This window comes from Bombus terrestris, chromosome 10 (assembly GCF_910591885.1).
Source record: "Bombus terrestris chromosome 10, iyBomTerr1.2, whole genome shotgun sequence".
NCBI lineage: Eukaryota > Metazoa > Arthropoda > Insecta > Hymenoptera > Apidae > Bombus > Bombus terrestris.
The window spans coordinates 4,396,098-4,421,439 of record NC_063278.1 but is presented as its reverse complement, the minus strand read 5'-3'; the positions used below and the strand labels follow the sequence as shown (position 1 = coordinate 4,421,439).

At 35.9% G+C, this 25,342-nt stretch overlaps 3 protein-coding genes across 3 annotated transcripts in view; 1 reads left to right on the top strand and 2 right to left on the bottom strand.

Annotated features, from left to right (window-relative positions):
• The window catches only part of LOC100648480 (solute carrier organic anion transporter family member 4A1), a 47,608-nt gene extending 33,094 nt beyond the window's left edge, over positions 1-14,514 (bottom strand). The window contains exons 1-3 of the mRNA XM_048409779.1: positions 14,093-14,514; positions 11,097-11,590; positions 6,894-6,946 (exon numbers count right to left, since the gene is read on the bottom strand). Of these exons, the coding sequence (XP_048265736.1) occupies positions 6,894-6,941 (48 nt within the window). The 5' untranslated portion in view covers positions 6,942-6,946; positions 11,097-11,590; positions 14,093-14,514. The remainder of the gene's footprint in view (positions 1-6,893; positions 6,947-11,096; positions 11,591-14,092) is intronic.
• A 2,864-nt stretch (positions 14,515-17,378) lies between these two features.
• LOC100648601 (dynein assembly factor with WDR repeat domains 1) lies at positions 17,379-21,854 on the bottom strand. The gene is made up of 8 exons (XM_003398324.3): positions 21,341-21,854; positions 21,173-21,245; positions 20,490-20,693; positions 19,798-19,920; positions 19,154-19,338; positions 18,822-18,951; positions 18,299-18,597; positions 17,379-17,905 (listed from the first exon to the last, which is right to left on the bottom strand). Exons 1-8 carry the CDS (start codon positions 21,378-21,380, stop codon positions 17,709-17,711), a joined length of 1,251 nt encoding a protein of 416 aa, XP_003398372.1. The 5' UTR covers positions 21,381-21,854; the 3' UTR covers positions 17,379-17,708.
• A 220-nt stretch (positions 21,855-22,074) lies between these two features.
• On the top strand, positions 22,075-24,685 carry LOC100648716 (nucleoside diphosphate kinase 7). The gene is made up of 9 exons (XM_003398325.4): positions 22,075-22,598; positions 22,676-22,842; positions 22,915-23,073; positions 23,147-23,354; positions 23,428-23,548; positions 23,622-23,746; positions 23,988-24,101; positions 24,197-24,304; positions 24,393-24,685. Exons 1-9 carry the CDS (start codon positions 22,482-22,484, stop codon positions 24,426-24,428), a joined length of 1,155 nt encoding a protein of 384 aa, XP_003398373.1. The 5' UTR covers positions 22,075-22,481; the 3' UTR covers positions 24,429-24,685.
• The last annotated feature ends 657 nt before the right edge of the window (positions 24,686-25,342 follow it).

Below are 25,342 nucleotides of genomic sequence, written 5' to 3'. Positions count from 1 at the left end.
ACCAACTGACGTTTGTCGCCTAAATTCCTTTTTCTTCCACTTCCTTCTTCCTCTCTCTCTCTCTCTCTCTCTCTCTCTCTCTCCTCTCTCATTCTTGTCGTTTTTCTCGTGTTTTGTCTTTTTGTCGGTTGGTTCTCTTTTTCGTACCGCCCACGCTTTTTGATTTCTTTTGTTCGTTATTTGATTGCGTATAACTTTGTCACGCAGAGAATCGACACTTCACCGAGGTAAATGAAATCGTGATTGACGAGCTTTCTGGAAAAAGCGTGCACAAGACCAGATGGTAAATCGAATAAATTGCGTAGGAATTTTTCCCTTCTGGTTTTCGGTATAATGAATACGCATTCGCTTTGACTATTCCACGACGACAGACAAAGTATCGTTACTTCCATGGGACATCGAATATGAAATTATTCAATAAATTTCTCTTTCAACAGCCCTTGTTCCATAAAAGGAAGAGATTCGGCAATCATTGTCGAGAAAAAGCTCTATACATCTACATTGATACTCGAGTACTTGAACGCTTCCTGTAGAAAAATTGTACGTGTATGTTGTTATACGAGACATTTTGAAATTTCATTAGCAACAACGAGACACCAGCGTCATATTTATATCGTTAAAGTTTGAAACCAATGTGAAAATGTGTCACGTATATGTATAGTGAAAAGTTTTGTACGCGTCGAAATACTCACTTTCGCCAGCCACTGTAGACAAATACCAAATTACACACCGTATCAACATGGACTCTCTAGTCATCTCGCCTTTCAGCCGCAGTCAACTTCTGCCGCGTCTACGTGGCGCGAAACAAGCGAGACTGGTCTCGCGCATTCCTAACGACTTCATTCAGAAGTAACTCGATTTGTGGGCAGGCATAAAGTGAATACGTCAAACAGCTTGTTAATTCAGATTAAATGGCGCCCGTGCGGCAACCGGCGTTTCTCGCAAAACCCCCGCTGCCAATTATTTAGTCGGTCGTTTCGCTTGAATCGCTCGTTCGACCGACTCCTGTCCCCGTCTGTTTCCCATCCTCCGGCGTTTTCATCGTCGAACGCCGACTAACGAATACCGCAACGAGCAGCTCTCCCTGCGGTCCCTGTCCCTCTCTGACCTTCTTTCCTCTTTATTTGCCGTCGCTTCGTACAGTGCCAATGCCTGGCTACTTGTCCGTTCCGGATCCTTTCAAAGGAAAAATCCAACGTGGAAAAAGAAAGAAAAAATAAAAAAGAATAGATGCTACACGGATGGAATGCGGTCCGATTGATTGAAATTTTGCGGTCGATCGTGATTAATAAGCACCACCATAGAGCAGCATCGACTAACTTTCTGCCGGTTCTTTTTAGGCTCGTCCTTTTCTCGTGGTTTCTTACCGATGTTGTTCGTATACGTTGATTAGTTTTCATTTAACTTCTTCCTTTTCTTCTTTTCCTTTTTTGTTGTTATTGGGAGGATTTTGTGTGGAAAGAGAGAGAAGAGTGGCTGGATTATTCGAGCGATACGCTCCACCTGGCATCGTTTGGTCCTCTTCTTCTACGTTGTGACTCGTTTGTTTAATTTTGCGAATGAAGTAAATTTTCTAATTTAAAGTCGAAGTAAATTCTTTAATTTTCTAACCTCTTGCGAGTCTCGTTGGCTATTTTGCGTTTGAGTAGATTGAGAGAAACTTTTGTTTTCTGTTTTTCTGTGGGATGGCGAGGTGGCTTTATAGTTTTCGAACGAAACGCTTGATCTAGAATTCAAAGGGTTTTTGGTAGAAAAGGTAAAAAGGAACGCGACTGTTCGATTGATATCGATGGGAAATGAACCAACCTCCCGTCGTTGAGACGTTTTTGACAGGGAATTTCTGTGATTTTGGGAATGGAAGCGAACGAAGGGTGCGTTGGAGAGCTCCGAATACGATTCGTTAACTCGGAGATTGCGTTTGTCAGTATGTGAACAGGTAAACGGTGTGTTGGATCGTATTGATTTAATGAAAAATTTGAAATAATTATCGTTGAATGAAGAGTTATTCTTAGCTTTAAATGATTTTTACCGATATCGTAAATTAAAACGTAACTGGATCCGCTCTGTCTCTCCCTCTCCTTTCTAAAAAGTTATATATAACATTAAATAGATATAAATAACACAATAAATAACACATTAAATAACACAATAATAGAAAAAAAGAAAGAAAGAGGACACACGATTCTACTTTCATCGTTAAAATAAACCCTATATTATTTAATGCGGTTAGTTTTTTATTATTCAGTGCATGCTTGTAGACAACTAAATTGCGCATGAATTGCATGCAGTCTCCTTACAATTGACACGCGACTATTATTTAACCGACGAAACGTTCTTGCCACAGTCTCCTGTTGCTCTCAGAGCGATACGGAGGAACGTCGATGGCAAGCTGCTACCGTCCATTCCACTCGCTTCCCTCCCCCAAAGTCTTTTCCTTTCACGGTTCAACGCGAAAACCGGTTAAAAATGCCTCCCCCAGGAATGTTAACGTTATATAGTAGCATGTAATTTCGATCTTCTAAATGAAAGAAGAATCATGTCTCGTTATTATTTCCTTCAATAAAATGTTAACACATTCTCCACCATTTGTAAACTTGTATTAAATCATCATCTAACGTTTTAATGTCAAATTACATTACACGATATAGGCAGAATCGACTTCAAAGAAAAGGTATATATCAAAAAACCCTCAAGAATGCCTAAGAAAGCCCAAGAATATCGTAGGTGTCCAAAACTCGAAGAAGGTCTACAGTGCGTTAGATTGTGTCTAAGTCTACTAAAGCAACAAGTTATTTCAACTATTTCTCCGTCACAAGGGACCAAAATCTCAGTGACAAAGACGTCAACGATAATCCTATTTCCACGATTGCGATACGTAGCTAGCGAGTCTCTTCCCACGTATTCCTGACCACGATCCATTAATTTCGACAATGCTCGTCAGCCCAACGAACCATCCTGTCTGCCAGTGTCCCCATCCTTCTTTTCTAACCATTATTTTTCTCTTCGACATCTTCGTGATGCTGTGCCACTACTCCTCGTAATTGCGGCACAATCGTAGCCCGCAGGCATTAAACGCGCGCAACTACCAAGCCAAGCCAAGCCGACCAAAACCTGTCTCCCTCCACTACTCCGCTGATAGTACCGAAGGCAACGATAACAATGGCCGAGTGAACAGAGCTACGAGAACAAAGAAGTAAACTAGGGACGACGAGAGGAGCCGTGCGTGTAAAATATGTAGATCGCTCGAAATTTTCGTCCCATATTCCAACGTCAGCGTCGCAAATTCCGGAAAAATCGCGTCCAGAGGAATTGGGGCTTCCGTCATCGAGTTGACGTGCCTTGCCTCCGGTGAATGATCTCATTTTCCCCTCTGGATTGCCATTCATACGCGTTTCAGCCTGTAATTCGTCAAATCCTTTTTTCTTTTTTGTTCTCTCCTCATCCTTCTTTGTCTTTTTTCTTTTTCCTTTTTTAATTTTTTCAAATGGATAAAGTGATTGGGAAAGATTGATGGGATTTATCGGAGTTAGTCGGTTAGGTTGAATAGCGGAATATGTTTTTATGAGATGTATTTTTGACGTTCGTTGCGCGATGTATTGAAGGCAGAGAGTGATTTGTGGCTTACCAGTGAACGTGCTTCGTTCATGTAGGTTTTCGGTTTTTTTGTTTGCTGTTTTGCGTTGAAGGGAAATGGAGTTTGATTCGTTTCGAGCGACAGGTTGATCGAGGGTATGTTAATTTAATTATAATCGTTTCTTTTTAACGAAGCTTTAATTTATCGTTCGTGGAAGACGAACACGTCTGCCTTTGGCAGTTACGGAAATCATCCGACGAAATGAACACGTGAAATCAAGCGATTAAAATTGTCCAATGTGAAATTTTTCGAAAGTTGTTTTTCGATTATCGTTGCGATGTATCAGCAAACTGCATCTCGATATTGCAATTCGATGGAATCAGTCTGCGTCAACCACACGCACCGCAGCTACGGAAATGAACGATCGCCGATCTCATATACGTTCCGTCAAACCCATCGTAATTGCAATAGTACAGCCAAATAAGCCATTAATAGCTTCTTATTAACGTAATTTTCGAATTATGTAATTTTTCATAATATTATAGGATACATAAAACGGTACATGATTCGATATAGAGAATATTCATTTTATGAGAATTCTGACGTAATTTATCTTTCGTTATTTAATCACTTTTAGACTAGAGTTTTATCCTCCCTAGATAATATCGATCTTACAGAAAAAATAAAGAGAAGAGAAAACAGAAGTATAAGAGATATATAAAAATTGACAAAATGCAATTTAATAGGTGTGATTAGGTATATTACGTGAGCATTATACGTGGCAAGATTCGTTTCTATATTTCATCATTTCCTACTTCGTAGAATAATCGAAGAAATTTCGAGCCAACAATAGAATTTCCTCTCACGACAGGCAAACAAAAATTCCGGTTACAAAAGGTTAATAATACGAAGGTTTGCCGTGGAAGCAGCTTCAACCTCTTTTCGTCTTTCCTTTTATAAAGGCCCGTAGATTCCGGTACGTATCGAAAATGGCGCGAACCGCTTTCACAGACAGGGCAAGCTCCTTTTAAATGAAAACTAGGATCGGGATAACCCGGCTGAATACAAGAGTTCTCCGCGAGCTTGAAACGAGTTTACGTTGTACGCGCATTGTGCCAGACGTTGAGATCCCAGGGTCCCCAAGATATACACGTCGTCGAAGAATTCGGCCTGACTTTCATACGAAACCGCTTTCCTCCGGCCAATATTCTTTAGGCAAACATCGTCGACGATTCTTCTTATCTTTCGATTTTTCAGCAGCCCGTTCGCAGCTGTTGGATATCTTGTGAAAGATTGCGAGATTGGAATCGGAGAAAATAGATGTTTAGACACTGTTTGTTTGAAATCTAAATAATATGAATAACTAGGTATGAATATAAGCGAAGGTGATAAATATGGAATTATTTCAATTAAAACAAGAAATAAGTATATTCGACTGTAAGATAAAGCGAGAAAAGCGAATAAGAAGTAAAGGTTTACTTTTATAACACTCAATTCTAGAGAGAAAGCTTCAGTTTTTTCCATCTTTGATATTTCGCGTCGCTTGCACGAAAGTTGTAGGCACTTTGGAATTTCTCGATTTCCGAAATTAAGCTTCAAATATGTGCGCATGACGTGGAAAATATAAATATTTCTACCACGATTCCATACTCGTAACTTTCCAAAGTTTTTGCAAATCTATTCGCGTAAAATTTTACGCGAATAAAAGCTACACATCCTAAACAATCCAATTCAGCGCGCCGGTTATTACACTCAAAATCCAATACCTCGTCGCTGCAACTTAAACGAACTAACAGAAACTTAAACCGCGATCCACGCAGCTTTCCACGATAAAAATTCACCGCTCTTAAAATCCCTTTGCAACAATTTCCCCATTCTAATAAACCATACCGAAGCAGCTTTACGATCAAACGCGCAAATTAAATAACTCCCCTGAGGGGTAGCTGTTTGAAAGTTAAGCCGAAGGGGGCGGTGGTTTCCGACGATTACGGTGAAAATGATTCAACGAAGTTGCCAACTTTAAAACACCGTTCAACCTGCCCACGAAGGCACCTTTTACAGATTTTTTCTTCTTTTTCTTCCTATTTCTTTCCTTTTTTTTTTTTCTTTTTTTATTCCAAGCGCAGCGTGAAGTTCGTTCTAATCTCGCGGCCGATAAACCGAAAGTTGCACCAGCGAAGCAACCTCGGCGTTATTTCAGCGGCTATCCCACGGGAATAAACAAGTGCAATATCTTGCATCGTTTCACCGATCCCCGTAGCGTCTGACCTAGCGCAAATTTTCCATCCCCTGCGGTCCTCCTTCGAATTTGCATAAGCACGTGCGAGTGCTTCTCGTTCTGCCTGTTGTTAACATGGTTACTCGAAAATTGAAAAGATAGCGAGCTAGTTTTTAGTTTTGAGGACATAGGAATTTGCCTCTCGACCGGTTGTAATTGCAAAAATTTAACGCAGTTAGTTGAAGTTGTTCGTGCATTTAAGAACATCACAGATAGTCATTTATACGAATTGAAATAGAAAAACGAAAGATTCTTTTCTCGTTTGCTTTTTTCCATATTGGGTACACTTTAATAGAATCTATTTCCATTCACCGTATCTTTCCTTCTTTTCTCTAAAATTGAAAAATTATTCCACTTCGATATTCCGCGTAAGAGTATTATTAGATTTATCTCGTCGCTAGGAGAAAAGATAGAAAAAGAGCGTTTTAATTAACAACATCGGATTAAAGCGTTTATTTGTCGCATAGACCCAGTTGTTTCAGTCGAAACAATTAAAGATTGCGTCTGAAGGAAGGAGAAATTGGCCGAGAAGGGATTATCTCATCCCCGACTCCGACCGGCCTAAACGTTTAAATTACTCCTACGACATTGTTTCGCTTGTTTGAAATTCAATTATCTCAATTTCGACTTCTCGAACGTCCAACTTTGCTCCTTATACGGTATAATGGCTGCACTGGCATTGCCGATGCATTCATTCGTCCCCTAAATGAAGTGCATTCGGCCGAACGATTTCCCTATATCGTAAAATACGCTCTTTGTTATTATTTATATTAAATGAATGTTAGAACGATGAGCAATTTGTTGATTCACGAAAAATGAGATTGTTAAAATTACAGAATGCCCAAGATTTTGTTCATCTCGACGTTTCAGCCAGGATTTGGTGTTACGTTACAGAAGATTGTATTAATCTGTGACAATCTGTAACATTGCTACGAATTCATAATATAGCAGTATCGATGGTTAATGACGATGACTATGGCTTGAAGTAATTTTTACCTACGCTTACTTAATTATTCTTTATCCTCGTTGATATTTACTCACCGCATTGTCCGGAGCGTCGTACGCGAGATTATCGACCCCAGTCATCATTATAACTGAAAAAACAATACGTCGTTTTAGAAAGAAAATGATAGATAGATGATTGGAATAATAATTTTCAAAGTACGAGTAGTATTTCGCTGTTCGGCATCGCTCGCGCCTAACGAACAATAAATTCAGTGCATTCTCAAACCGTAAGACAATCGTTGAGAAGTGCGAATGAACTATAATGGAGCTGGTAACGATCGAACTAACAAGATAATAGATGCTCCGGTTAAATTATGCGATCTGTATGGAATGTCTTTGGTTAAAGCGTCTTGGATGTCGAATCGTTTGCATTCTTCGAGGGCGAAAGTATCGCTACAAATTGACAGTTAGTTATCAATCAGGATAATAGAAAATGTCGATAAAGTTTCGAAATAGAAATTATAATTATTTTTGAACTATTTCGTTTTGTAAGCGCGAGAAGCATTAATTGGTCGATGAACTGATTTCAGACACGTTGTGTATGATATTTCTGGATTTGACGTGCAAGAAAATTTTGTTGTTGTAGAAATGAGGACGATTTACGATTGTACATGACACAAAGAATATTTGCCATGTAATACAATGGATAAACTTTCCACGTATATCACAAGAATTTAGAAACATATTGCGGCACGAACAATCCATTCACATTATTCTACACAACTTACTTCCTTCCTGTGCGACCATAAAAACTTTAGTTACCTAAGTTTTTGCAATCTGTACTACTTAAAGTTTCCCAGTGCAAACTGTCTTCTGTGCCTTCCTAAAAGAATGATTCTGAGATATTCTCAGCACTGTAATACAGCAACGGTAGTAATAAATATTACTATTACACAGATGATATCACATTAATTCAGTATATTTCTATTAATATGTTAATTAGTTATACGAATAAAAACTTTCTATAATAAATAGGAACTTATTAAATATTAACTTTGCTCACGCTTAAATCTCGAAATTTTATATCTCAATCTTTTGTTCGTTTCACGGGATTTTTAACGTTTTAAGAGAATATCTTCATAATTTGCTCAACAAGCTCGACATTTTTCAACTTTGAAGAAATATAATTGGATTAAAGACGACAAAACGAAGACAACAGAGTTGATACACTTAATTCTTCATCCCTCTTCGTTTTCCTCTCTCGTACTAAAACTAATTCTTCTTGAACCATTGTCACGACTTCCTGGTAGAACGTGACCCAGTGGAAAAGTAAGAGGAATGGCGGTCGATCGGTTTTTACGTGGATCGAAGATAAGAGTCCTCGAAGAGAGACATCTTTAGGTTCAACACGATTTCACCATTAACGATCTTGTCGCGATTGCATGCATCGAATTTTCGATCGCTTACGCGACCATCTTAAAACACAGATAAATAGATAAAAAGAAATTTTATGGAAAAACGTCTCACGATTGTTTTCCAAGGAAATAGAAAAAGTGTAGAGAGCGATACTACAGAATAGAGCTGTGAAGCACTTGGTTAAGAACTTAGGATTCTCCGGAAGAAACATCGCGAGAATGCGGAGTAGTCGGTATCGAGAAAGTCCGCACTCAATTAGTTGCCAGCTTGAGCGGACCGCACCGACTTAGTTGCCAGCTTGAGCGGACCGCACTTACTTAGTTGCCAGCTTGAGAAGACCGCATTGACTTAGTTGTAAGCTCGCATAGTCTTGTTATAATATGTCGCTATTAACTGTTATCGAGGCGCCACGATGGTCACCCGTGACCACCAATAAGATAAACGGTCCATTGGGGAAGAATGTTGTCCTGAGCGAAACATGTGATTTTGGAGTGGCAGTCAAAGTGTTAATTCTCTTCGACTAGGATATTTCATTCAGTTCCCTTGAGACGTTCGTTGATTTCTCGTGCATAATATTAAAAGGATTTCCTGTGCAATTTCTTATGCGACTCGTTCAGTAGAATCTTTACGCTAGCCGAAAATGAAATTTTCCTCGTGACTCGATAATTTAGAAATTTGTTGTAGTTTATTCTTTTAATATATTTTTCTACCTTTTATATTTTTCACCTCTGCAAAACAATATGCAACAAAGCACCTATATTTAGTTATTATTATTTTTTACAACTTTCGCTAGTATTACTTCGCTATTTGATCTTGGAGAAATTAAGCATAATGTGAACCTTTCTGAATACGCGATTTTACACACTTTCTTTGTTCTCATGGTAATGTCAACTAAACAATGATTTGCCGACCTCGAATAATCAACGGAAGAGAAAAATACATAATAGCATAGTAATAATAAGCATAATAGCAGAGTAATAGCATAGTACAGTAAGATAGCGTGTCCCCATATGGAGAAACTTTCGTTTTCTCCAAGAACGCCGTAATGAAAACGTTTCCCTGTTCATTATCCTATCGCGATACGAGCACATGCTGAGTAATTACGCGAGTATTAAAAAGGACGAACGACCGAGTAAGCGTTCCATTTGTTGATTTGGAATATACAATCTTGTTTTCCAGTTCAATTATACTTTTTATAGGAGCAAGTGCTTACTCAGAAAAGCAATATCCTGTTTCCCGGGAGAAACATAAAGATCATAGAAACAGGCCGCTTTTAATTTTGTCGATTTTATTGCTAAAACAGCTGCATACAAATACAATTGGGAAGTTTTACTGCTGCAAGCCGGTAAAATGTCATTTCTATTAAACAGAAAATATTCGTCGTAGTTCGTTGGTTCGTAATTTTACGTTCATAACATATCGATAAAATTGCTTACAATGTGACGTTGTATAATATTATAACACAAGAGTTTAACTAAACGATTATCGATAATGATATTTGCTATCCAAATAGCAAATGAATTTAGCGACCTTCTATAACCGATAAAAGCAGGTATAAGAACAAAAAAAACTAAAGCCTCTCAAAGGTAGAATGGACAGACGAGGTACCAACAAATGAATTAGAAAAAAATTCATAGTTGCTGAATTGTATAGAAAATCCTAATAGACAAATGTTTAAGATAAACTCTCGAATAAAATAAAATTTCCGAGTAAATTAATTCTAAAATATTGAAAATAATCTTGCGAATAAAGTAATTCCGAAATATGCGTAAAATAAATTTCCAAACGATAGACTAGAGTCTGAATGATATTAAAATATATCAATTTCTAAATAAGAAAAATAATAATAATAATAATAATAATATGCTTTAATAAATATCCGACGTTTAAGACGTAATTTTTCAGTATTTAAAGTGGAATTCTAAAGCATTTGAAATTAAACTCTAAAATATTTAGAATAATTGCAAAATATTTAAAATAAATTCCACGATAAGACGATCCTATCGAAATGGAAATTCTCAAATAGAATAATTCTAAATCGTTTCAAACAATTGTCAAGCGATATAATCGGGAAAAAATCCATCGCTGTAATATAACAGTGTCTTATCTGCGTTCCACTCGTCCGAAATCTAATTATCCTTACAATTTCAGCTCTGTGGAAATCCACTAGCCTATAAATCGCGCTCCGAGAAGCCCCTTTATCTCCCTACGTTAAACGAGTGAATGCATGAAGCCATCCACCGTTGTAGAACCAGCCTCTCTCTGTATCTCGGTTTTTATTACCGAAGGAAGCGTCGCGCGAATTCGTGCTTTATCACGAGCGAGCAACACCATTCGATTCTCGGCGTTGCAGGAGCACCGTGCATGCTGCTTTGCTGACAGGACATTTTATTTATCGTGGCCCATTGCAAGACCTCTCGTTCTCGTTCTGATTTTTTTTTTTTTTTTTTTCTTTACGATTACGAACATTCACCGATAACACGCATCCAGCCAAATATTCTACAGAAATTTTACTATATCAAAAGGATTTTAAAACCGATCGTACAATGTTAGACATCAGAGAGGCTTTTTTTATTACAACGGTATATTGGATTTATTGGAATGGACTTTGAAACGAGCGCAATGCTACGAACATACTATAGGAGGAGGTATTTTGCAGAGTTGGGGCATTATATTCGAATTATTTCGAACAAATATTTGCTTGAGATAGTTATCGGGATAAATATAGCTTTGTAAAGTATTTTATCCGTTTAATAATTAGTATAAATTATTCGTCGTAAATTATCCTCTCTGTTTTGTCCAAATAACTGTTTGCTATCTATACGAATAATTTATTATTAGTATTGGTTCTAAAATTGTTCGAATAACTTGATAATTTCTTACCTCGCGAATTTTACTTCAGCTTCTTAATTCACAGATTAATTGTCTCTCTATCGAACACATCACAGATCGCATAAATTTGTCCAAAACAGATTTGTCTAACGTTTATTGCAAATTATCCTCGAATAACACAGTAATTATTAATTGTCACTACGTAATACGCTACAAAGGTCCATACGAAGGAATTTACGAAACGTCTCTTGTTATTTTCACGATATTCACCGAAATGCGAAGGGACCAGGAACTCGAGATACCAGAATTTCCACGGCAATACTTAATTACATGTCACACAACCGGCAACGAGATTGCTCGTTAATTAATTCGCGTCCGTCTCGTGTCTTTTGCCTTTTCTCGGTGACACTGCTAATTAGAGACGTAACGATCGCAACGAAGACACAGAAGACCTGGCCTGGCTATCAAACCTCTATTCTCGTCGTTAGGGCGGATCCAGCGTCGTTCGCAGCTACAGTTTGAAGTTTGTTCTCCCAACGAAACATCTAGAACAGGAATAGATACTCCAACTTTCTTTTCGCGCCAAATTCGTGCTAGATCGGTCCACTTGGGACTGAGGTGAGCTCTTGGATTCCTCTGACCACTTTGTTCGTTTTATCTTGGCTAAACTCGACCTATCGACTATGCTCTCGATGGATTCGTTTGCTCCGCTGCGTGGCGAAAGGGGTCATTTCGAAGATTGTGGCCGTGCGAAGCTCGATTTGCTGGCAGTGTTTTCGAGATAATTCAAAGCTCAGCTTGCTAGAGATTATACACAGATGCCGAACAATTTATCGATTTTCATTGACGCTTTGCAGTTTTCGTAGCTATTTATCGAAAAGGAATTCTAAGAAGAAAGGCTATCGCGTATAAAGTGGCAGTCAAAAATGTGCAGGTACAACATTACGTTCTGTTCGCGTTTTAGCTGAATTTGCAAGAGCATCTTTTTGGTGTCAGTGCTTTAACGTACGTAAGAAACAATATCGAAGGTGTTGCAAGGTTTAACATTTGGAAACCAGTTGAGTGTCCCAGTTACTTTAAAAATCTAAGATCAGCAATAATCAAATACCAAATAAATAGACATACGTATTCTTGGAAAATTGAGAACACATCGATATCGATGCTAGATATTCGAATTGAAACTAGAATAGAATAAGGGTAAAAAGTTCAAGTTATATTTAGAATTAGATATATTTGTACGTCTTATTTCTATCTATAAATTCTTCGTACTCTAAATAGAGTAAAATTTAGAAAATGTAGGCACAAAGATAAGTGTGATTTTAAATAACAGATTAATATGAAATAACAGATTAAGTTTTCAAGCAACCTGGCAACCTATTTTATACGGATCCTTTACTTTTCATTCATTTCAATACGTTTATCTGTTAAAAACTCCCTATCTCTTTGTATCTTAAACCTTCGAAACCTGTTAAAATCTGTTAAATCTGTTAATCTTTTAAAACCTGCGCCACCCTTTTATTCACCTTAATTGGCGCCTTCCTTTGATCCCAGTCACTTCGAGAATTCTTTAATTATTCATTGCCTCGGAGCAACGCGAGATAATCGTTCGGACCGATTCACGTTACAAGCTGCGGGACTGTTTGTACGCTCCAAAGAGATTTCCCTTCCCATGGTCCACGAAAGTGCGTGTCATAATTCCAGAGAAAACGCACAAGGCCAGCAAACCGGTTTCCAGTTGTGTGCTTTTATCAGCCTACTTCGAAACACCGCACAGTCGATAGGATAGACAAAATGAAATCGTGAATTACAGTATCGTTCACCTATTTTTAGAATTTCTATCAAGACCGATTGTCTTCTTAATTTTCTCTCCTGTCTTTGACTTCTACACCATGACTATCGGATCACATTTTACGGCTGTGAAACCACCTGCCAGATCATGCCGTGGCTGTCAAATCGTTATCCTACCTATGAAATTATACTATGGTTGTTAAATTTTACAGGCAGACTACTTTTATGCGTTTATAGGAAATTTGAAAGTACAACGCGGCAGAAAATGCACATAATACGAAGAAATATGTAATATATCCAATGTATGGTGCTTCTTACGGTATTTGGTAGGTAGAACAATTTTCTTCTCGGATTCTACTTTTTTGAGTTATGTTGTCAAAAGTATGAATTTGCGTAAAAATCCGCAGTCAGACTTATAATTCCATCTATGTATACATGAGGCGTAGTATCGTAGTTAGAAAGAGAACGAAAGCTTTTTGAAACTTAAGTTGGGAGGAAAGTCTCGTCAATTCAAACTATGTGATATATTAAATCTTCGTCGAGATTTTGCGATCTCGATAGCGCTAACTATACGCGATTCCTATTTCAAATATATATCCTTTCGAATCCATTCATAGAATTCTCCGACACAACGTTTGCGCTATGACGGTGCGGTGGCATATACGGGAACGCAATTAGCGTGATTGCAGTTTAATGGACGCCATTATACGGTTTGATGACACTTTGACGAGAATTTAAGTATAAGCGGCTCGACGCGGAAATATAGGACTCTTATCAGTATAGATATTTTGCATTACGGCGAGTCTTCGTTTATCATTCGTTTATAATTATTTTTACGTTTGTGTTTATCTATGATAGCGGTAATCGCGATATCTATTTTGCGTAGAACTAGAACACATTCGTTTGAAATTGAAATTGTTGTTCTCGGATGTCATTAGCAGACGAAAGGTGCACGTATCGGGAAATTTTCTAATGCATAAACTTGTTACTTTAACGATTGTGTATTATCTTGGCACGCGTGCAAACGCGAATATATTTGCGATGAACGAACAGTATATCGATAAATGATATCTTTACGTTCACCTGGTATTCAGAATCGTAATTCTGTTACCTTCAAATTTATCTACCTGTTTCCTCAAACCATTCGAATTTTCGATAAACTTTAACGCGAATTGCTCAGCATTGAAACATGCACATAACGCACGTTATTTCTTTAAACGAAACCGGCTATTTCGAGGGTTACACAGCAAATCGATTACCATTTTCTACAGTCTTCTTCGTCGACGACACACGCTCAAACACGATTTTTTAATTCGTTCAACGAACGCACTCTGCAACGATAGATCGATCATAGTTAGCGAAAAAAGTATCTCCCCACTGTGACTGATTTTAACACAAAGTTATTTCACATTTTGTTTCGACGTTTCGGAGAAGAGGAAATGGCACACGATAAAGCTTGGTCGTTGAAACGAACGTGATTCAAAATCGAAACACAGATCTGTATTCAGGAAACGAATCCTTCGAAAAGATGTATAAAAATGTTCAGTCCTTTGTTGGTGTATTCAGCGACAATTTTAGATCCCCGGTGCTTTATGAGAGGTTTTACAAAAGGCCGTGTTACGTTCAATATGTTACACTGGCAACAATTTGAACTGTTCTCAACGACGCGACGCTGTCTTATGGGCTGAGTAGAGGGCAACAACTGAGACAGTAGCAGCCAGTTTGTTCGTATAAGTATACAATCGAGAATGACACTTTCGAGGTAGCTTCTCCCACTCGACCATACCTTTCCAAATATTTGGCGTTTCGTGGCCATGAATAAATAAATCATGTATAGTATAGTAAAGCGTAATTAAGATTTTATTCTTTCTTCGATATTTACCTGATATAAATATTATCATAATATTAACATAATATAACATGATATTTCGCAAATGTGGCAGAACATAATGTAAACATAACGTAAAAGACAACGCATTATGTAATTTTTCCAACGCGATATTTTAATTAGCGTGCAACACAACGAAGGTGTAACTCGCTTAACCAACACGTACTTAATTTTATTCTGTATCACACATGGACATTAAGTAATATAATGACCAATAATGTAAATTTTTATTAACATAGTATGATCAATAATAACAGGATACGTTTACTTCCATCGACGTGTAAAAAGTAACACAAGGAACAATCTTGAGAGAAGCTAATACATATTTTTACAAATCATTATATCATTAAATCATTATATGCCTGTATGTAGATCTCATTCGTTTGATTTTTCATTTATAATTTAATTTATCATTTTGTTTCTTTAAGATTTATCTTGGTCTATTAATTTGCATTTTTTCTGTTTGCAATTACTAGCGAATTATTCGCATACCACGCGTTATATACGAAAATTGAATAAACGTGGCAGTCTAATTACACGAATACATTTTATATTTGTGACGCGTGCAAATCAGATGACAAACCATACCATTTTAGAAGCAACATTGTATATTCGATATGACGGAATTGAATTTATGACGGAACCGTTTTAAAAAATGGAACAAACTTTACATTTAGGTTCGCTATTCTTGGCATCGTTCCAAAACGCAGTATCTCGTGTCACGAAATCGAGCCATTTTTTAATACTTCCTCTCAGATATACATGGCCATTATAAATGAAAAAGATAACCGAAAAACGCTTAATTGCAGTCTCTGTTCTGCTACATTTTAAATGCCTTTGTAAATTATCGATTTTGGTTCACAGACGTGCACTATGATTTATGATCGAGAATTATCGTACCCCCTGGTAATATCGATGTAACAATAACAATAGCCGAGAAATGATAGGCGAAATAAGAACAACAGTTAGCCTGCTGTATGTACAATAAAATGTCGTTCGTTTACAAACGAAGAATATGATTACAGATTTTTGAAATACACATCGTGAAACAGCATATTGCAAAAGATCAAAACTGTCTCCTTGCCGGAACTTAATTGCGCTAATAATGCTGAGTGTAAAGTTACGTAATTTTTCGAACGTGATATTGTTTTAATTACCGTGCGATACGGCAGAGGTGTAATTGCAGCCTTTAAGAGGCGACTTTTAATTAAACGTCCCGCCAAGTATTCGTACCCGTTTCATTATAAAGCGCTGCTGGTTCCATTTTGAAGGACGTTGCCAACAAATACCATCCTCGTAACATCATATTACGTTTCGAATAATTGGTACATTTGCAAACAATTCATTCGCAGAGATATTGCATTCCCACCGATTATCTTCGCTTTCATATTTTATTTACAATTATTATCGTGTTTGTATCCTACTGGAAGAGAACAATATTACGGTATGCAAAACATATCCGATATTATGGTTTGTTACGTTGTCGGCCTTTAAGAATAACATTCGTTTCGTGCTGGCAAGATACGTTTATATCCGTAGAATGTGTAGAATATTGTATAGATGTAATCATTATCATTGCTATTCTACTTGTAATATATCGCGAATACTGTTGACGCAGTAATTACGTTCATATTACGAATATACAGAGCATGCTATTTAACTTAGACATTATGGTCGCTTGATCTTAAAATACGTAACGTTGATAAATTAATCATATTGATTAATTTTTTCTTTCCTTTTAAATAAATGTTCTCTTACTAATCTCATGACATTCAATTTACGTTTGATTCCACTTAAAAGAGTACTGGCGAAGAATCTTAAATATTATACTTTGTTCGTTTACAACAAAGTATACGCAAGGTAAAGAAGGTTTGTTTTGAATATTGTTTTTTTTTTTAACACTTTTTCTGTCATCAACAATAAGTATAAGGTATTTCAAGCTATCGCATTACACAGATAGAACATCTTGTGTGCGTATTTCTATGTTTCAATTTAGATGCGTGTTTATATATTTAACATCTTTTAATTGAAACATTTATCTCTTGTTAGGTCAGAAACAGTGAAATATTAATTAGCTCAAACGGAAATATGTAAAACTAATCAGTACCGATTGATGGTACTTATGTAACTGTGCTAATAAGTGAAAAGACTAGATCATACATTGAACGATGATGTACCTGAATTAGTACGATCATTAAATCGATCGTTTAAGCTTTCGTTATATATACTACGCTTCATACCGCTCAATTATTCACGCGAACGTCTTTATGCACCATCCCAGTAAAGTTACCAAGCGAATTAATCACAATTGTTTTCTGAAATTGATCGAAACTTGGTAATTTTCATATGACAGTTATCGTGTTCCGAGAGAGGAGAAGATAATTTTCTTGAACCATCGAATACATTTTCGTACCGAATAACTGTCATTAACCTTCTACTAATTGAATTTAGAGATTTCTTACTTCAGTTAGTTTATATAATTGAAAATCCCGTAAATCGGAAAATTTTATTTTAAAACTAAAATACATTAATTTTATAATAGAAATTAATGAATGATCTACTTTATGTCTACTGAATGATTCTCATAATAATTTGCAATAAAGAACTTTCACTTAAAATTTTATGCTTAGTATTCCCGACTATTTTTGCTTCAACGCCAAGATGTATAAAAATTAAAAGACATTTGTGGAAGTTACAATTCCATCTATGTAATTTATTCTATAAAACTTGCAATTCTCAGATCTTAAATATTTGAATTATAATGAACTTTCCAGAAAACTCTAATGACATGTATAATTTAGTAAATTTAAAGAAAATACGGTCGCCTTAGACAAAAGTACGCTTAAAAGGAATAAACAGATTTAAAGATATTCAACTCTGGTTTACAAAATCAAAGTAAATAACGTTTAAATTGCATAAAAGTATACAACATAAACGATGAACAACATAACAATTATAAGCTAAGGACACACCTGGAACCAATCGAGTCATCTCCAAATCATGCAAGTATTATCTTTGCTTGCCGTGATAATAGTATCGCCGTTATAGGAAAAGGCGCAACTGAAGACATCGTCTGTGTGACCATCTAGCGTTTGTATACAGCATCCACTCTCCAAAGACCATAATTTTGACGTCTCATCCAACGATGACGTCAGCAGATGCTGACTATTTGGACTGAAGCAGACTAAAGCAATTTTCCCTTTAATTTCCAGCAAATTTTGTCGTTGATCAAAGGAAATGAAAAATACGATACAAATTAGATAAGAGTTATCAGAGTATTTGTGCCAAAAATTGAGTTTTGTAAACGAAAAGTTTGTAATTCAAGAGAAATATTACATCGCAACAGACGATACACGTTTCAAGACAGAAAATATATAGAATCGAAAAACAAAAAATATCTTCGCATAATGTTCACGTCTACGTTCAACTTTCGTTAGCCCTTGGTTATCGAGACATTTATGAATAAATAATAAATTTATAAATAAATAATAAAATAGATTTTATACTCGTGATAGCACAAAATACTCGTGAATAGTAGAATTTATTATATTTTTGTCTGTCATTGTAAGATAATCACCTTTCGAGACTTCTTCTCGGTGGCCTCTCATCGAGGCTAACTGCTGAAAATTGGTGCTCACATCCCAAACTCGAGCAGTGGTGTCGCTGCTCGCGGTCGCCAACTTTTTCCCGTTGTTGTCGAAGGTCAAGTCCAGGACCTCGTCGTCGTGGCCTCGCAGAGTGGCCAAGCAGGAATTCATCCTCGTGTCCCAAACTTTGGCCGTTTTGTCCATGGACGACGAGGCGATTAACGAGTAGTCAAAGTTATAGACGCAATTTGATAATTCCGATCGATGACCGATTAAAACGCTTGTGCGACTGAAGCAACAGTAAATATGGAATTATATGTATAGAAGAGACAATAGGAAATAGAAAATATTGAGGAAGAGAGAGAGAGAGATTAACTTAAATCTGTTGCTTTCTTTGTCGTTTTCGTACATTACCCAGTATTATTAATATATCGGCGATATTTCTACATAAATACAAATTTTTATGAACAAGGAATTGGACTCTTACAAGAGAAATGGAGAATCAGCGCTCACCTGAACGTTCTCGTATCCCAAATATTAACAGTACCGTCGAAAGAACCTGTTATCATTTGAGCCCCATCGTTGTTGAAATGTAAAGCGATTATTTCTGCCGTGTGACCCCTCAACGTTCCTAATTCCTCGCCTATTAAATAAATGTTCCTTCTACGTACAAATGTCAAATATTTCAGAATACCAATTCTAATTTATTATTAATTTGTATCCACGTTCGACTATGTTGTTATTCTAAGATTTGAACGTTACAATTATTTAGAATAGGTAGGCATATTTAATATCAATATGAATGAATTTTTATTTTATTTTTTAACTTATGGTTTTAAATATACCTGTTGTTAACTCAAATATCTTTGACGTCGTGTCTAGGGAAGCCGTCCCGATTTTATTGTAACTGGGTGAGAATTTCGCGACAGTTATTCCAGCGTTATGTCCCCACATAGTTAGGAAACAGTGGCCTGTTCGAGAACACCAAATCCTAGCTGTCTTGTCAAAGGATCCGGTTACGATTTTGTCTCTAAGGAACAAATATTACGTCGTGGATAATAAAGGTAATTAGTTGTAATTAACACTATAATTTTATTTGTCATATCCGTATTTTCCTGTTCCTTTCTTTTCATTATTTATTCTATGAACGATGCTTAACTTTTTTACTTGGCTTATTTCTTAAGAAGATTAAATATCGATCTCTCTTTTACACGATAAAAGTTACGTTTCTTTTCGCGTAGATAATTTTTAATTATTTGAAAAAATTGTTGGCACTTTCTGTAAAACGCGTCTTATGCATATTTTGCTTATAGTCGATCCAAATATTAATTATACGTATGTGCAGAAAAATGTACGCTGAAAGCGACTAAAGCGAATTTGATAGGATATTATTTCATCGGCAAAGAGAGAACGAGAAAGAACGTATCCTCGTTTCCGGTCGACGGCGATACAGATGAATTGTTAAGAGTAATGCTTCAACGAGACGTACGAAATTGGGTTGTTGAAGGACACGGTGTAGACCACATTCTTATGGCCTTCGAGAGTAAGAAGCTCCGCTCCACTGTCAATGTCCCAAACTTTACACGTTCGGTCATAGCTGCCTGTCAGGCATCTGGTAAAAGAATTTATTTCACTCTTAACGATATAAAAGTTATTATCAATATATATACTTATTTATATATATACCGAGTAAGAAAAAGAACCGAACGTGATGATTTTTATTAACATGGTACGTATTTAATAAAAAGAAAGACGCTATTTTGTATACTATGTAATTTGCGAGAAACTTTGTTAACGATTTATTATTAGAATCCCAGATAATAGAAGAGCTATCCTCGTTGCGGAAGCTTTTCAGAGAATATAAACTTCCAAGATAGATAGTCAAACTTTTAGAAGCTTATCCCACTCGTTCGAACAATGAAATAAGTAATATGAACGTAGTAGAACGAATGTTTCTCTGTCAAGAAAAACGAGCTGCTTTTGTAATAAAATCTTATAAAGGATACCATTTCCAGTCTCGTAGACGTTATCGTAGACGTCGATTATCATAAAGCAGAAATAAAAAACTTACAGAAAGAACTATAACATCTTTGTTTGAATAAAATCCAGAATGGCAGAGTCGATAAACGGCAAAATGAAATTTAGAGGAGAAATGCACGGAACAATCTTAATCGGGAGTACCTTTTACCTAGTTTATCGAACGCTACATTCGTAAGGGGTAGAAGATGGGTCTGCAAGGTTTTGTATTTGTAGTAGCGCTTGGCGTTTGTTTCGCAAACTTTGGCTTGCAGCTTCTGCAGGGTCTCCACTAACTGCTCCATTACACTTTCGGTTATTACGGGCTCGGTCGCTTTTATACTCTCCGCTAATGCTCTTATGTCCGTTCTGCAAAACGACACGTACACACTCGCTTACTTCCCGCCAAGTAATTATACACCCACGCGATTTCCTTTTCCTCCTTTTTGAATAATCCGACGAGCTTAATTATGACGCGCGACTGTACGTCTGTTCTTTCTTTAGAACACTGTAAGTTTCACCGCGCTCCAAATTGCTAAGCTTCTACTTCCTTCGGACAATTTTGCGAATGTAGTTAAAGAAGTTAAAAACAATATTTAGCGTTAAGGTGTTTGCTCGCTCTTCGGATTATTTTGTGATGGATTGTAAATGATTGGAGTAATAACAGAGCTTTGAAACGAAACTCAGTGCTCGCCTTTTTCTTTATTTTCAGATTGCTTTGTAAAAATAACTGCAGATAAAAGGATGAAGGATTTTCTAGCGAATCGCAACAGTTAAATTACTTCTAAGAAAGCTCATTTCTAGAAACTTTGCACACGCTAACAAAAAATATTAAAAGATTTAATTACTCGGCAGACAGATCCAGAAGATCGATCATTTTTGTCTTGACATCTCCGCCCTGTGTGTACTCCAAAGCGAGACCTGTAAAACAACAGAAAAGAGAAAATATCGTTTTAGAGGTGTCGGAGGTACAGGCGCGCGTTAATTTCGTGGAAACTGGCGCTCGGTTGGCATACCTGGCGGAAAATAACGAAGCAAAAACTTTAGCAGCTTCATGTGGACATTCCAATTACGGCCACGTTCAGTGTTTCAGACAGCAGCTAGATTGCCGCCGGCCCACGAAAACGAGAGGCCCTGGATTTAATTATAAAATGTAATCGACGTGACTTCACTGGCGCGCAAATTACATACAGAATCGTAGAGGCTAGTTTTTTACCCGCGGCTGTCAATGCAGTGGCCCGCGTCTGTTGGTTACGCGGGTCCAACTGCCTCTGTCCTATAATTACAGAAATAAAGCTGAATCGCGATACTGTACGTTACCAAGATAAGTTTGATCGATTCCGTCCTGGTCTCGTGCAGAAATTTCGTGACTAATTGCTAATACGCCATCAAAAATATTCTTGGAGAAATATCTTAATAAAGGTTTAGGGAATTAGGTTAGTAGTTTCGGTGAATTTATATGCATTTGATAAAAATATAACAGAGACGGACGCGTAATACATATTTCTCATAGACCAATTCGATATGCACTGCTTTTAAATTAAACTAGTTGATAGTTGTTTTTTATGAAAATAGTAAATTTAGCGAAATTTTGATTTTTACTTTTTGGAACAATAAGTAATATATATGTAGTGAATAAATTCGGAAATTTAAAAATTCAGAAATTTATAAAATTCATACGTTTACGAAAACTGCTATATCGACAGCTGTCAAGTTAGTCAATGATTAAAGTCGGACAACAGCGAGTATACCGGAATATTATATACTGTCAGAGACGAAATTCCTTCTCTGTCACTATGTACATACTCCTATTTTAGACGTCTGAAATATTTATACAATTCGTATTCTATATCACAGAAGAGTTAATCAATGATCGTATGCATCGACAAATCGTATACATACTATACATACATACAATAGACGTGTAAATATGAATACAAATTAATCAGCTGATAAGTGATTATTATCATGTTGTTATGGAAACGTGTTAAAAGTATAAATAATCATAGTTTCTATAGTAATGTATAATTATACAAATGTATCATAACTGTACAAATAATTTTGGCATAAAGCTGGTGATGCATTTGGAACATAACCTCACATAATTTGAAAGTTCGACCTGTAGGTTTTATTAGTAAAATAAATTTAACTGAAACAATGTCGGTGGACCATAATGAAAAATATATTTTCGAAGCTGAATGGTACGACAAAATAGCCTGTGTTTTAAAGAAGTTTTATCTATATTATTATCCATTCGATAATACGGTTGAATTGGTATGTTTGTTATAAACTTTAAATTCGTAATAATTTTAAAAATATAATTTTAATTATGTATTTTTTAAAATATTCAGTTTGATATAAAAAACAGGAAAACATTTCTAAGAAGGACAAAATGCGAAGGAATTCAGGCAAAAGATTTTTATGTAGGTGCCACTGTAACAATATTTTCAAGGAGTATAAGGATAACAGATTATGCGGATTGTACCACACGAATAAAATTGCAAACAAAAATGCAAAAGTACACCGTTATTTCTGTCAGTACTTTCACTGATACTTATTAAAATTTGTTATGAGTTTCTCTTTGTTTTAGAACATTTGCAATGGTGAAACCTACTGTTGTTGATAAGTTAGGAGAAATATTAAAACATATAATTGCCTCTCAATTTCATATTGCCAATATTAAAATGGTCAGATTATCGCAAGAAGAGGCAACAGACTTATATCGAGATAAAGAGGAGCCCAATATAGCGTACGATATGTTCTGATGCTAAATACATTTTTAAATTTGATATACAAATATTATTTCTTGTATCTTTTATTAGGTATATAGTGAATTATCTCACTTCTGGTCCTATTGTAGCTTTAGAACTATTAGGTGATCATGCAATTACACGTTGGCAAGAAGTGATGGGACCGGAAGATCCCAGGGAAGCTGTTGCAAAAGCCCCATCTTCCCTCAGAGCATGTTATGGTAAAGATAATATTGTCAATGCGGTATATGGTTCTGACAATGAGGAAACAGCAGAAAAAGTTTGTTATTCTTTAATGTTTATAATAAGGTGATGCAAATACTTGGATTTATTTCTTTTATGTTTCTTTCCAGGAATTACAATTTTTCTTCCCTAATCCAAAAAGTGGTAAAAAGGGACCAGTGAATACAGCAACATTAGAAAATTGTACTTGCTGTATTATTAAACCACATGTCGTCCAAGCTAAACTAATTGGTACTGAGAATTGTGCTTTTAAACGATAAATAATTTTTTCAACAAGTACTATTTTATACTTTACTGGTTATAGGAAATATTATCGATGATGTGCAAAAAGCTGGTTATACTATCTCTGCTGTACAACAATTTTTTGTCAATCTATTTGACGCGGAGGAATTTTTAGAAGTTTATAAGGGGGTCCTTCCCGATTATGCGGTACGTTTAGATTAGTAATATAGAAATCACGGATTAGTGATCTTTATTTATTATATAGATCTATTTATTATGACCGAAAACCGAGAACTATAACTATTTAATTAGAATTTAATACTTGTAGTTGTTGTAGTTGTAGTAGAACTTCCTTTTCTACTTGTAGTTCATTGCGATTTTCCCCAGGGTTTTTCCCCGATACTACAGTAATGTGTTTTTTAAGAAGTGTCAATAATCTTGTTTTCAGGCCATGGTAGGAGAACTACAGTCAGGACCATGTATTGTTATGGAAATAAAACATAAAGAAGAAAAACATGATGTCCAAGGAGAATTTAGAAAATTGTGCGGACCTATGGATCCAGTAAATATATATAGATAATAAGAATTTTTATCATTTTTTTCTTTATTTTACTTTCTATGTGATACTATATACATATACGTATTATTGTATAATAGGATATTGCACGGCAAGTGAGACCAGATACTCTTCGAGCAAAGTACGGAAAAACAAAAGTACAAAATGCTGTACATTGTTCTGACTTACCGGAAGATGGAATATTAGAGGTAAAATCAATTTTCATAAGTATTTTTATATTTACGTATTAAATATATAATTTATGTATGTATGTATATTCATTATGATTGTATACAGGTGGAATACTTTTTTAAGATTCTTGACAGCAGCTAGGTACTTAAAGATGAAATTACACAGAAAGCTTAATTCATTCCTTGTCTTATTTTTGTCATTCTAAATATTTCATATACATTTAAGAAGATATTACTACACATTGCCTTTCATAAATACCATCCAGTTGTCAATCATAAATTTTACCGAGGTATGAAATTAAATAATAACAGTTAAATCATTGTTTATGATTAAACCTATCAGATGAATATATGGAATTTTATCCTACTTTTTTGTAATAAAGAATGCTATAGCAATTACCCGTTTTAATCATTCATGAAGCAAAAAATAATCTTCCAGTCACGAGTTACTTATGTCCCATGAACGTTTAATCGTAATGAAAGTTTCTTGACTTGCTCAGGCTATGAAAAGGTCGTTCACGCTGTTCGTATCATTTTTCACATTGCGCGTTTCGTTACTTCCCCGTCCGTTCTATCTTATAATTTTTCCATCTTCGTCTCGAATATTTCTAAAGTACCATCGTTAATATTAAATTTTTTAGCCGTATATAATTTTTACTTGAAATATTAAACGTGTAAATTATTCAACTGTGGTTCATACACGATAACGAAAATATAATTAACACGTTGAATTCCACGCCAGTTTCATAAAGTTTGGCCGTGGCGCCACGATGAATTTTTTATTATGCGATACATATAATGTTGAAATATTACCTACAAGAGATATAGTTTTGGTGTATAATCATCATTAATAAATTTATCTCACTGAGATTACCGGTGACTCCGTAGCGCTGTAGTGCAATTTTGCTCGATTCATCTATTTTTTCCGGTTATCAATTATCTCGTTGTTTTTTTGCATTGCTAAATAATTGTTTTATATTGTTACGTCACAGGACCTACCATAAACCTAAAGGACCGTCACAATATTTAACATGTGTTACTTTACTGTCAAGGTCC